General features: G+C 40.8%; 1 protein-coding gene across 1 annotated transcript; it reads right to left on the reverse strand.

The window, feature by feature from the left end:
- Positions 1–496: 496 nt before the first annotated feature.
- ngly2 (N-glycanase 2) lies at positions 497–12,831 on the reverse strand. Its single transcript, XM_087848454.1, has 12 exons — positions 12,195–12,831; positions 9,775–9,914; positions 9,420–9,595; positions 7,953–8,113; positions 7,682–7,822; positions 6,250–6,371; positions 5,536–5,704; positions 5,161–5,306; positions 4,737–4,861; positions 3,257–3,383; positions 2,805–2,938; positions 497–1,249 (listed from the first exon to the last, which is right to left on the reverse strand). The coding sequence occupies exons 1-12, from the start codon at positions 12,620–12,622 to the stop codon at positions 1,124–1,126; spliced, it is 1,995 nt and encodes a 664-aa protein (XP_087704580.1). The 5' UTR covers positions 12,623–12,831; the 3' UTR covers positions 497–1,123.
- Positions 12,832–13,475: the final 644 nt, after the last annotated feature.

Here is a 13,475-nt window from a genome sequence, read left to right on the forward strand (position 1 = left end):
GCTCTTTTTGAATGGCTCTTAGTTTAAGGTTTGTGCTGAATAGACACGATTTTCCCCCTCTCCAAATACACATAAAAACAAAGAAATAATGCTTCACTGGTGTATTTTTAGATTAAATATTTAGTTTTAGATGTTAAACAAAGAGACTTAACTGCTGGGGAACTGGAACCTTTCTTAAAATCATCCCATTTTCATGGGATCAAACATAATTGACGACACAGGTGTGGGTATACTTCAGAAATTAAACTCATCTCTGGGCGATTCTTTGTTTGAAATTTCCACTTGTAAGCTGAAGCCATGAGTGCACAAGTAGTAAAATAATCATAATGCAAGAATGCAAGTGATAAATTAATAAAGCGAGGAGTGGCCAAAGCAGCATGTGTTTCAGACTTCATGAAGTTTTAAAAATAATAAATTTCAATAAAATCTAATTACACTTGAGTCTTTTGTGACATTTAAATTTTAAATCTATTGTGTGTAACAGAGAACCAAGTATATTAAAACAGTTTTACCTTCCAAACATTTGACCGTACCCCACCCATTAAAGAGGGACTCACTAAGCTCTGAGCTGCAGCAGCTAATTACTCTGCCGACAATTTCCCCAGATCTTGCTAAACAAGATCCAAAACGAAAATAACAAAAACACCGACAAGAAGCAGATGTTCTGCTGCTGAAGTTGAGAGGATTCACCTCCCATAAGAAGCACAATTGGAAGATGACTCAGCGCGAGACACTTGCTTTAAGCCGAAGTTTCAAATTGGACATGATTACATGTAATTACGGAGGAGAGGCTGCTCTCAGAACAATGCATCTTCAGCTTGAGACAAAAAAAATCGTATGGAGTGCCCATTTAGCTGTAAGGAGTCTTCTTGTTGACTTTGGGGTAACGTCTCCAGAGAAATGTAAATGGCTGGTTTTGCTGGGCGAGCGTGGCAGGTATTATTTTGCATCACTGCTGCCGTCAGAACCGTATTGTGCTAAAGTTAATTAAATGGGAGAAAAAGCAAAGGAATCAGTGAAGAAAAGCGGTGGAAAATTTTTTTTTAAAAACATTTTAATCGTCAAACTGACTGTACATTCATTCAGATCGAAATTCACAGGAGAGTTTTTAAAAAGAGCGGGATCACTTGTAGAAGACGAGGGAAGAAGTCATGATGATGTATCCTGGCGGCTGCGCTGGGTTTGGATCCCGTCCGTTGAACAAGCCAAAGTAGACGACAGTGTTGGATTCAGACCTGCTCATGTTGAGCTGTCGGGACAGGAAGAGAGCCGCAAAGTGTTAATAAAACCTGTCTAATGAAATGACGTGAGGTTCAGTCTCAGAGACTAGTCAGGATTTACTCGATTAGATCAGGAGTCTTTGGGGTCAATAACTCACTCGAGAATAATAAAGTGCTCCTTTATTCTAATGGGTACAACTTCAAATCAAGTGCTTCTCGTCAGCATGACTTCAATTTGAGGTTCTTATAAAACTACTGAAGAAGAGAAGCCCTTGGAGAAAGCACTGTGTAAGTGTGCAAGAGACGCAGTGATGAATTCCCACTGGCAGATTTCACATTGTGTCCTTACAGCAAACTGATTGTACTTTTACTTTTTTTCTACTCTTGAGTCTGTATGATGTCATAAAGGGGATATCTCTTATATGTTCATGACAGGCCCCACCCATCTGGATTCAATTCTTCTGTCAACAAGTGGAAGCCAATCAGAAGACAGTCAGCTAAAAGGAATGGAGACGAGAGCTAGAACGATTTCAGACAGAGGGACTGTGTTAAGAGATATATTCTAAAACACTTCTTCAGTAGAGAATCAGAGAAGAGAAATACACAGAATTTCTTGCTAGCAAGGGCAGCCTAGAGTGAGACTCAGAGACCTGCCCTGAGGACTGCCCTGGTCCTTTATTTATACACTTCAGTGAGCGTTTGTTCCATACATTGAAATGTGGAGGTGTGTGTGTGTGTGTGTGTGTGTGTGTGTGTGTGTGTGTGTGTGTGTGTGTGTGTGTGTGTGTGTGTGTGTGTGGTCAGAGTGTGACCCCATGAATGACTTCCCTAAAACTGCTGGTCTGGAAAGTCCAGCAGTTCACCTAAACAAAAGCACTTAGACTGGAAACAGATATAACTACGTTAATCCTACCGTAAAACAATAAAACAAGGTACGAACTTTCCCATGCTCCTAGGATGTGGGGGTGAAAGCCAGAACACCCTGGAATGTTACAGACTTCCTAGGATGAGGCCAACTACATACTTCTAAACACAAATGATTACATGCAGTATTCTACCATATTCAAACTTATATTATTAAAAGATTATACTGACTACTAAGTACAATTTTCCATTGACAGACTGCATCAAGGCCAAGAATAAGACAAGGATTATTTTGAACTGTCAGTCATGCAAAGCTTCTCTATCAGAAGCCAGTAATGTCAACATTGAGCTGGAAATGAGCATAACAGAATATTCAGCCTGTGCATCCGTTTTGAAGACTCTCCAGCTTTTAGACAGTTTTGATTTCTCTTTGTTATTGTGGACACCACTAGAAAAAAAGCTCATGCAAAAGCGTGCAAGATTCATTATTGCCACATCTGTCCTTAAGAAACATGAAATTCTCAAACTTTTTTTAAGGCAACAGTTCTGTTGTGTTAAAAAGCTATAAAGCATGGCTTGATTGCCTGTAGTCTGCTTACTGTGGCTGAATAACATTTTAGGACGGTTTTGTTGTGGGTTTCATATTAAGAGGAGCTTTAAGTCTGGCATTTCATAAATATTTAAGGGATGAAATGAGAAACTTAGTGGAGAAGAACCAACCTGTTTGGTGACGTCAACCCTCCAGGGATTCACCTGTAGTCCATCACACCAGCCTCCTCGGCCGTACAGCCATGTGCCGTGTTCGTTCGGTACAGCGCCCTCTTTGACGCGCATTGCACAGCCCAGAGCCGTTCCTAATGGTCCCAACATGACATTAAAAGCGTTTGATTTCCGATTTGCACCGACCAGTTTATTTTTAAGGCTTTAACAAGCACCTTGATAAACAATCCTCAGGTACATTTGTAGGTTAGCTCATCAGCAGAATATTTTTTAAAATTAAAAAGAAATGTAAAGTTTGAGGATTTCAAATTGATTTTTGTGGATAGAGTATCTATCTAGTATTTTTAATTTGGACGGCAGGACAAAATTAAACTTGTCCTGAGGACTCAGACCACTGATAACTATAACATCTAAAATCTTTAGCAGTCATGCAGAAAGCATCTTTTCCTCACCTGCAGAATCAAATACGTGGGTGTTGTTATAAGCAGCGTTGATCACGAAATGGTGGGAGGTGACACAAAATTCTCCGCAGCCGTTCTCGTCGCTGCCGTGTCCTGTGATGACAGCGTACAGCTCCACCTGAAAACAGACATGCAGCCAATGGGATCCTCCACAGACAGTTGTAAACAACTAGCAAAGACTGTATGTAAAAGATGGACGTAGCCACCGTGACTTCAACCTTAAGGACTCTGAAGATATATTACATTGAAGCCTTGAGCTGCGTTTTCACCATTAACTTCATGGCGTTTTTCTTGAATAACTGTTTAGCTTATAAATTAAGTTAGCAGTAGGGATATTTTCTCCATAGACTTCTATCCAGCCTGACCCCTGGTGGCTAGGGGTGCAACGATACTCGTATCAATATTGAACCGTTAGATACAGTGCTTTCGGTTCAGTACGCATATGTATCGAACAATACAAATTTTTTTTAATTTATTTTAGATGCTGTCTGTTTTGAACGCTCAGTGGATCTGCGTTCAACTACTCCGCCTAGGCTGCAATGTCGAGCGCAGATCCACCGAGCGCAGCGCAAGCTAGCAAGACAGAAGCAATGCTTGTTGCAACATGGCAAATTGAACCTCCCCCACCCTCATTCAGATCTGGCCTTTGGAACTATTTTGGTTTTCATGTGACGTCTGACCCTGAAGGTAAGCGCGTCATGGACAAAAGTAAAACAGTATGTTGGATGTGCCACGCAATGCTCAATTACATTGGTGGGAACTAGTGCGTTAGCGCAGTTAGCTCGTTAATGTGTTGACGCCGTCCAGCCCCACGCACGGGGCGATCAGCGGTAGCTCGTTAACGGAGATTTGCCGTGTTGTGGTGTTAACGTTATTTTAACGAGATTAACGCTGACAGCACTAGTGGGAACACAACGAATATGACTGCACATTTACTCCGACATCATCCTAGTGCAAAGACAAGTGGAAGCAGACAAAAACAACAAGCACGCATGCTACAAACTTTACCCGAGTCATTTAGACAGCCGTTAGCACATGATTCTCCTTATGGGGACCTGATATGTTTAATATGCTGCTGAGAATATAGCCCAGAAGAAGCGTATAGTATAGCTTTTATTTTGGAAAGAGCCATTTCTCTGTAATAAACTCTCTTTTCCAAAGATGAGTGATTTCTCCATCAGATAGATTTATTTTTTTATTACATTGTTGTTTCACCAACATTACATTTAAAAACTGTACTTTTGAGTTAAAATATATATTTATAATTTTAATAAATGACAAATTAAAAAGGCATGAACATTTTTTGTATCGAAAACATATCGAACCGTGACACCAAAGTATCGAACCGAACCATGAATTTTGTGCATCGTTGCACCCCTACTGGTGGCCATTGCAAAGAATGCAGCTGGAAGTTACGTCCATCTTTTAGAAACAGGCTCTGACATTTTGTGGTTAACATCATATCTGATACCTTTTTGGTGGACGCTGGGACAGTGAATTTGATTGGCTGGTACCTCTTGTTGTAATTTTTGTCAAAGGTTCCTCCATCGTACAGTGACATCACTTTAAAGGGACGAAAGCTCTCCACAAAGTCTCCTGTGACAGAGAAAAAAAGCAAACAAACAAAAAAAGTCTGACGCAACATCTTCCTCTAGATTATACAGATACAAATTATGGAGCTTTAATAATCCTGATTTTTTTTATGCGTTTAATTGATTATTAATGATATATTTTGAATATGCTTTAGCATCCAAGTGGTTTAAACATACATTTTAAGATCATATCCTGGTTTGTTTGCATGAGAAAGATTGTACTCAGCACACACACTCATGACATGTTTGTAAAATGTAACAAGCTTCCTGCTGCAGTTTGATTGCATCATCTGTGTTATTCACCTGTCTGATTGGTGCTACTGAACCTCAGATTGAGGGAAACAATCCAAGGCATCGCCCAAGGCACCGTCTTCATAGTGAAGGTGCATTTATTGCTGTCCAGCAGGGGGATCAGAGGGGACACATCCGTCAGCCAGCGCCCGATACCTCTGGTAAAATAAGACAAAAATCATATTGCACAAACTAATAATAATAATAATAATAATGGATTGGATTTATTTAGCGCTTTTCAAGACCCTCAAAGCACTTTACAATTCCACAATTCATTCACGCTCACATTCACACACTGGTGGAGGCAGCTACAGTTGTAGCCACAGCTGCCCTGGGGCAGACTGACGGTCATAGCTGTGCTATCAGTGCTTCCCACGAGCTTTGTACCTGCGGAAGGCAGTGATCCATCGACCCAGCTCCATGTTGCAGTACGGACTAGTGCGATCGCAGCAGACAAAAAGCTGCACAGTGTGATCCCACTGAGCGCATGACGAGTCTCTCTTGCCCGGACATGACAGCGACGCATCAAGCTCCAATGTGTCAAAGTCCAACAAGTCTGTGGACAAAGCACCTTTTTTAAAAAAAACACAAACAAACATACATTTTCCATCTTTCTTATATCTCAACGTTCCTGCTGCCGAGAGTCGACCATTCACCTATTCCAGTAGGATGTTAAGTCACTCTGTGTATATTTTTGCAGTTAATGATGAATCTTGAGTCAAGATGCCAAAAACTGCTCTTTAAAAATAAAAAATTAAAATAAATAAAATTTAAAAAAATAATTTGAAACTGCAGAGTTGAAAAGCCCACAGAGGGGCTGCTCCCAGTCCCTGCCACCAGAACAATGAAAAATGTTCATATTTGAAGTTAAGATGAATATCCAACATTGGATTGGGGTGTAAGGTGTAAAAAGTCACGATAGCCACAAAATGATCAGTTTTATTTGAACAATATCTGATATTTCTTTTCTGTCACATGAATCTGATTAAAGCGTAATGCTTTCACAGATAAAAATCCCTCTATTACAGCAGCATTATATGAACAACTTGTCTATCACAATTAACCTGGTTAAGTAATTAACAGTTGTTTTGATAAACTTACCTATAGACAGGTCGACTGTGGCCACGGCTCCTTTGTCCCCTTGCATTTGGACTTTATCAAAGACAGAAACAACTTTTGCAGGATTCTGGAGTTTAGTCTGCAGATCAGCAAAGAAATCAAACCTGGAGACGAAGCCAAAGTAACTGATCAACGACAAAAACAAAACAAAACAAAACAGTGTATCCATGGAGAGCTTGTACTGGTGACTACAAACTACATCAAATGCCATAACCAAAATATCTATTTGGAGGTTCATTATTCATAAGATACAGCAGTTTAAAAAAAACAAACAAACACAAAACATAAAAATTTGCTGCATACAAGTTTCATCCTTTAGAGATGTCACATGTCCTGTCTTTTGTGGGGGTGAGAAAGGCCATGGGCATTGATTTTAGGAAGTCTTCTTATAGCTCATCAGCCACCATCATTACAGCTGCTGATATTGAGACTGTGGAGAGTTACAAGTATTTAGGGTTCTTGACCTCAAACTGTGTTTTGAGCCTCATGCTGATGCCACTACCAAAAAAAGCTCAGCAAAGACTGCTCTTCTTAAAGATAATTAGATCTTTTAATGTCTCATCTGAAATGTTCTCCTTGATTTACAGAAGTTTTATTGAATCTGTCATTTCTCTCTGTATTGCTGCTTGGTTTGGTAACATGACTCTGAAGAACAAGAATCGTTTTGGGACTTTTGGTAAAAACTGCCAGCAAAACCTCAGAGCGTTGGCAAGACAGGCTTTTGGCCGTGTATAACAAGCATGTGCTGAGGAAGGCTCGCTTTATTGTCAATTGTTACAACCATCCACTTTACAGTGAGTTTGACTTGTTGCCCTCTGGCCATCGTACCTACAAGGAAGACCAAAACAATCCAGGTTGCTTTTATCCCTACTGCAACCCGTTTACTTAATGGCATGTCTTGTGGCTTTTTATCATTGTTTTGTTTATTCTTATTGCTGCTAAACTGATTTCCCCTTGTGGGACAATATAACCAATGTAACCAAAGCAGCCGACGTAAAGTGGCTGCATTCAACACAAGGAAGAAGAAAGCTACAAGACCAAATGTTCCATCTTACAGTTCTAAAGAAATTGATCAAAACTTCAATCAGCATGTAGGTTTTTCATTCTACATAACTCACCTCTTATTGTTATTAGAACTAAAGACTAGAAACTTGAGACAGAAAAAATAAAATAAATTACTCAGTGGATCTTCTATTATAACCGTCTCTGAAGAAGGCCTGGTATTGATCATATGTATATAATCTTAAAATCAAAGTGCTACTCATTTAAAACAAAAAAAGTTGGATTCAGATTCCAGCTGTGAAACCTAATAATCAGTTAAATTCCAGTTAAAACACTGGAATAAAGCTTCTAGTATCCTCTTGTTACATTATAAACCATAATCTTCCAGTTTCAGTAACCTTCATGTACTTACCACTGGGCCTGCCAGTTAACAAAGCTGAACGCGGGGTAGAGGAACCAGCCCATCTCAGCCAGCAACCCCTGTTTGTCAATGCCGATGAAGAAATTCGGGGACGGGGTGTTCTGGAACGACACATTGACCAGCTTTCCAAACCTGAACAACAAATTGGAACAACAACAAAAAACCATTACTGTGACCTTTTAGAAGAACAGTTAGTCCTTGTACTTGAATGTGAAGCATCAACATCAGGAGGCTTTTAATCCTGCAGGTGAGCCGATCTTACCGGAGCGTCTGAGCGACCGCAGGGTCCTGATGCACCATGGCAGCTGGGATGCTGAGCAGCGAGAAACACTCATCCCCGACACAGTTCATATCCTGGAGTGGATTTCCAGGGAGGGCATAGACAAGGACACCGGAGGCATTGGACTTGGCCATGCTCTGAACCTGAAGGAAAACAATTCAGAGAGGATGAAACGGTTACAGACCTCAATATTAATAATGAATGTCTATGCTTATGTAATTAATGCATTCATAGTTTGGTCTATAAAAGAAAGGAAACAGGGAAGAATTTCTTTGAGGCTACAATGCTGAAAACTGCTGAACTTGACATTTATGGTAAAGGTTTGTGTCACATAGACTTGAAGAAAAAAAAAAAAAACATTAAACAAATGAAACATTTTTATTTTTCACCAGAAATGTCTGTGGTCTTAGCTTCCTGATTTCTCTGTGCTTAACTCCTCCTTTAAATCACTCTTCCCCTAACAAGGGGAAGAGTGATTTGACTCAGAACCATCAGCAGACTTCATAAAACCAACTATCCACAGAGTCCATCCCACACTTTGATATATGCTGTGAAAAACAAAGTTGAGCAATCTGCAGCACAGTGGCTCAGTGATCAGCACAGTTTCCTCACAGGTGCATGTCTTTTGGAGGAAAGTCTCCAATAAAGGTTTTAAAAATATATCTAAATTTAAAGCTTTAATAAATAATCTCAATAAAGACATATCTGCCTATGAATCTGTCGGCAAGGGGCAAAACTTTTGATACTGGAAGCTTTCTGGTTCCACTAGTGGTCCGAGAGCTATTGGCCAATCATGTTTGAGCAGGCTTTGACTACATGTGGGTAAACAGTCTGTGTAGAGAGCAAATGAGGGATTGGATTTGCTGAAATGCAAACCCAAAACTATCAGTACAGTCTGCCAATGATTTCGTTTTTTTTTAAATCATGAAGTTTATATATTTTTTCCCCTCATTCAAACAGATCAGTGCACAGCTTTGATGTCCATCAGCTACCCCGGAGACCAGGGAGTGTTGGCCTCACCAGCCAAAAGTTCCCAAATTATTAAGAAATAAAAGTCAAATAAAAACCAAGAATTATTGGTTTCAGCCTCTCAGCATGAAGACTTGTGGTTTCTCCTCCATCGTTTCATTATTCTGTCATTGATTTTTGAGTTGTCTTTCAATTCTGTCCTCTGTAGGTTGATCATTTTTAGTTCCATCAAATGATATAGCATACTTTCATCCCTAACACATTACCCAGCCCACATCTGTATAGATATCCAGCATGTTTGTTTTTTCCATTGAGATCTGATGTGTTTATGTAGTCAAGCTTTAAATGTCAAGAAAAAAAAAGCCTTTAAAGTCTCCGGATCCTCCCAGTTCGATTTAATTTCACTGAACTTCAAGCACGTCGCCACAGACGTCAACAAACTGGAAGCAAAAACATTCATTCAATTTGACACTAACAGACCTTAGTGAAGAAAGAACAGTTGCCTTCAGACACCCAGGCCACAGCGCCCGCCACCGAGGGGAAGGTTTCACACCCATCTCCAGCATCAATCACTGTATAGGACTTTGAGCCCCAGCGTGCCATGAGCCAGTCATATCTGGCATCTAGTCTTTTAATGATCACAGGCATCTTCCAGTCTGCAGGGGGGAGCCAAGGGTTACAAATAAATGCTTGCTCTCAACATTCCTCTGCATTCTAAATATTAATAACTACTAATAAACAGACCTGAAATTAACCTTCTGACTTCACTCCTCTAAAAATCAGGCAGGTCAAGAGAAAAATCAGTTGCAGAGTCTGATTTCGTGCACTGTCTTACCCTCTGAGATGAAAGCAGCCTGGGAAAGACCACAGCTGTGTCCCATGCAGCTCCAGTAGTAAAGCACTCTGGGGATCCAGTTACCCAGAGCAAAGACGGGCACCGGAGAGAAGTGCAGCCTGGACAGAACCTCCTTTTTACTGCAGAAACGTAAAAGAGGCAAGCGCACGGATGGTTATATTAACTCAGGAAGAACCATAAAACCTTATTTTCAGCTCCAAGTTTAAACTCTTGGACTTCAAAATAATCAATTTATTTCATACAGTTCATCTGCTAACTGGAAAAAAGCCATTTTAGTCACATGCCTTCTGATTGGCTGCACTTCAAAAGCAGAAGATCAGACCCCAACCTTTTTTGCACCACGGACTGGTTTATCACCAGTGTGTGGATGACTGTATGCGTAAAGCACTTTGGGGTCCTTAGGGACTAGTAAAGCGCTATACAAATACAGGCCATTTACCATTTATGTCAGACAACATTTTCACAGACCAGCCTTTAAGGTGTGGCGGACTAAATACAACAAAATAACACCAGTACCGGTAGCAAAAAATAAATAAATAAGATTCATTCATAACACACAGGAAAAGACCCAGGGAAACTAAGTTAACGATAAAAATGATAAACAAAATAACGATAAAAACCCTGAAAACCATAAATTTCACACCCGAGCCTCAACTCTTGCAGCGCGGTACCAAACAACTCACAGACAGGGACATCAAGTGTCCCCTGTGACATCATACAGAACCAAGAAAAACTGTCCAACACAAAGCACTTAGATGTGTCTGAAGCTTTTGATGGCCATATTTAATGTAAGCAGCCACCATTTTAAGTGCACATATTTGAAAGTAAGAAAAAACCTTCATAGGTTAACTCTAAACAACCCAAGAAAATGGTTAATACAATAAATGTCACTGTGGCAGTGTATGACCTTTGGGATCTTGCTCATGTTAATAAAACATTGAGATTTAAATAAAAACATCATAACATCATGTTTTCCAATAGACTAAGGAGTTCTAGGTACTTTTTACTTCTGCTGCACTTCCCTCTTTCCCAGTGCAGTTTCCTGTGTTTGGTACAGCATGTTGTCACGATTATTAAGATGGTTCCTGTTTCACATAACAGATTATTTTACAGCTTTGAGGATTAATGTTCCTGAAAACTGTAAAATAAAATATCAGCCTCCTGTGCAAGTTTAAAAAAAAAAAAAGTATACTCGGCTCATTTAATCTTCCAAGAAACTTTTTAATGTCAAACTGTTTCACAGCACAGATTTGAAATAAATGATGAGAGTGCTAAAATGATCCTGGTAAACTCCATCGTATGAAATCTATATTTTATGATCTTTTGGAAGGCACTTTGTGTTTCACGTTCAAATAGAAAAAGGTAAATTTCTAGTCATATAAATTGAAATTTTATAGTTTACAGACAAAATTAGTTTATGGATGGGAATGCATTAGAGAGGAAACTAGTGGGTCTCAAAGCTTTATGGAATTTGAACCAGAGCACAAAAGAAGTCACGTTTCACAAGTCTGCAGGTTTTTTGTAGTTAAAACTGTTTAATTTTACATCTGAAGCTCTCAAACTGTCTTTAAACAACACCAGCAACTCCAACTCTATGCAGTCACGTGAAAATACTAAGTACAGGTTCTACTATTCAAATGAACATGATCATCAGCAGGTATTAGCGCCCACTCAAAGTACAGACCTCAATCTGACTGAAACGCTGTGGAGGGACCTTAAGAGAGCTGTGCATAATTTAATGCTCACAGGCCTCAGTGAACTGAAGAAGAGTGGGCCAACATTTACCGTCAACAGGGACAGAGGCTGAAAGTCACACACAGAACCATTACTTCAAAGTTCTACGACTTATTCAATCATTGGATGGACTTAGTGTTTCACAGTAGGTCTTTTGCCACTTCAAGTTGCTGAAGCCAAAGATTTAACCAACCTGCAAAAATATTAAAATTGACAGAAATTTATCCCCAAGTGAACTTTCAAGCACTTTAAACGATTAATATTTGTCAGTGCTGAAATGTTTCCAGATGTGTACAGCTGTTCTTTTAAGCCTTTTTTCTGTTCCATTTTTACGTGAAGCTTTTAGCCTCTAGTGGAGGTTACATGTTCTGAATCCCTGTCCCGGTTTATATCTAACATTTGACAAAAAAGCGAAGTTTTGCCTTGTGCTTCAAAACTAGACTGTGTGTATGTAAAGTGAGCATAGGTAACTCCACCACCCACAACAGAAAAAGTTTGCATAAAGAGCTTCAGGATATTAATTAATTTAATATAATTGTATTGACACTGAGTATGTTTTACTCAGTGCAGGTATGTATTGCCAAATGCTATTAAACATCTGTTTTCTATCACCACTGGAACCCAATTCGTCTGCCTTACAGCGAGGATGAGTCCTTCACGCTCACCTGTGGGCGGCGGCCCGCAGCACCTGCTCCCGCATCCAGAGAACATCACTGACCACAGAGTCGTCCAGGGATAGGAAGAGCACTTGTGTGCTGTTCGGAAGTTCCTCCACGAGACTTTTTAGCGAAGACTCTGAGCTCCAAAGGCACTCCAGAAACCCTGAGTTGTTGGTGAAGGCGTGGATCACCAGAGGTCCCCTCAAAGCGTCGGGCTGGAAGGAAAACTCCCCATCCAGAGTTGGTACTTTGAACGCGTCCGCCGGGTCACCGGGCTCCGGCCCGGCGGGAGGTTGCCGAGATCTCATACTCACCGTGCTGTCACCTTCGGTCAGCAACACCTGGCGCCTCGGTCTCCCTCCTGTTTCAGCGATATGAGCTGCCAAAACAATCAGAAACCACAACAGCGCAGACTTTGAACGCAACAAAGCCATGTTCCCGGTGTAAGCTAGTGCCCGTGAACTCACCACGAACAACCGAGGTCGGACATCACTTCGCCAAAAGTTAACTTAAACTTAAAGGGTCAGAGTCTGCTGTAGCTGTCCCCAGACGACCTGTGATTTCCTCCTTCCACCTAATCATGACATCCAAACATTTGAGCTGGAGGCGGGCCGAGCCGCTGTCTACGGCAGCCCTGCGGGGACACAGGTCTAGGAAAGCGCAAACGGTACTTTTAACGGAAAATGATCTGAAACAGAGAATTTGATTGGTCGTCAAAATAATGAAATCTGTCGCGATAAAACGCTTAGTTGAAGCGGAAAATAGCTGCAAAACGACTAGCAGAAATATATTTTCAACATCTCGCGAGATTTGATGATGACCTGACCTATTTCAGAGAAATGTTTTAAGACCCTTGACATGTCTGTGAACCATCCGAGGATTAAAAAAAAAGAATCCATCCATTCGCTTCCGCTTATCCTTTTCAGGGTCGCGGGGGGCGCTGGAGCCTATCCCAGCTGTCATAGGGCGAGAGGCAGGGTACACCCTGGACAGGTCACCAGTCTGTCGCAGGGCCAACACACAGAGACAGACAATTCACACTCACACCTAGTGGCAATTTGGATTATCCAATTAACCCACAAGTTGCATGTCTTTGGACAGTGGGAGGAAGCCGGAGTACCCGGAGGGAACCCACGCAAACACGGGGAGAACATGCAAACTCCACACAGAAAGACCCCGGTCTGATGGCGGAATTGAACTCAGGACCTTCTTGCTGTGCGGCAACAGTGCTAACCACCGTGCCACTGTGCTAAATCCAATTTAAAGGGGAACCAGTGTAGCGTTTAC

This window comes from Neolamprologus brichardi, chromosome 11 (genome assembly GCF_056152115.1).
Source record: "Neolamprologus brichardi isolate AB-2024 chromosome 11, ASM5615211v1, whole genome shotgun sequence".
NCBI lineage: Eukaryota > Metazoa > Chordata > Actinopteri > Cichliformes > Cichlidae > Neolamprologus > Neolamprologus brichardi.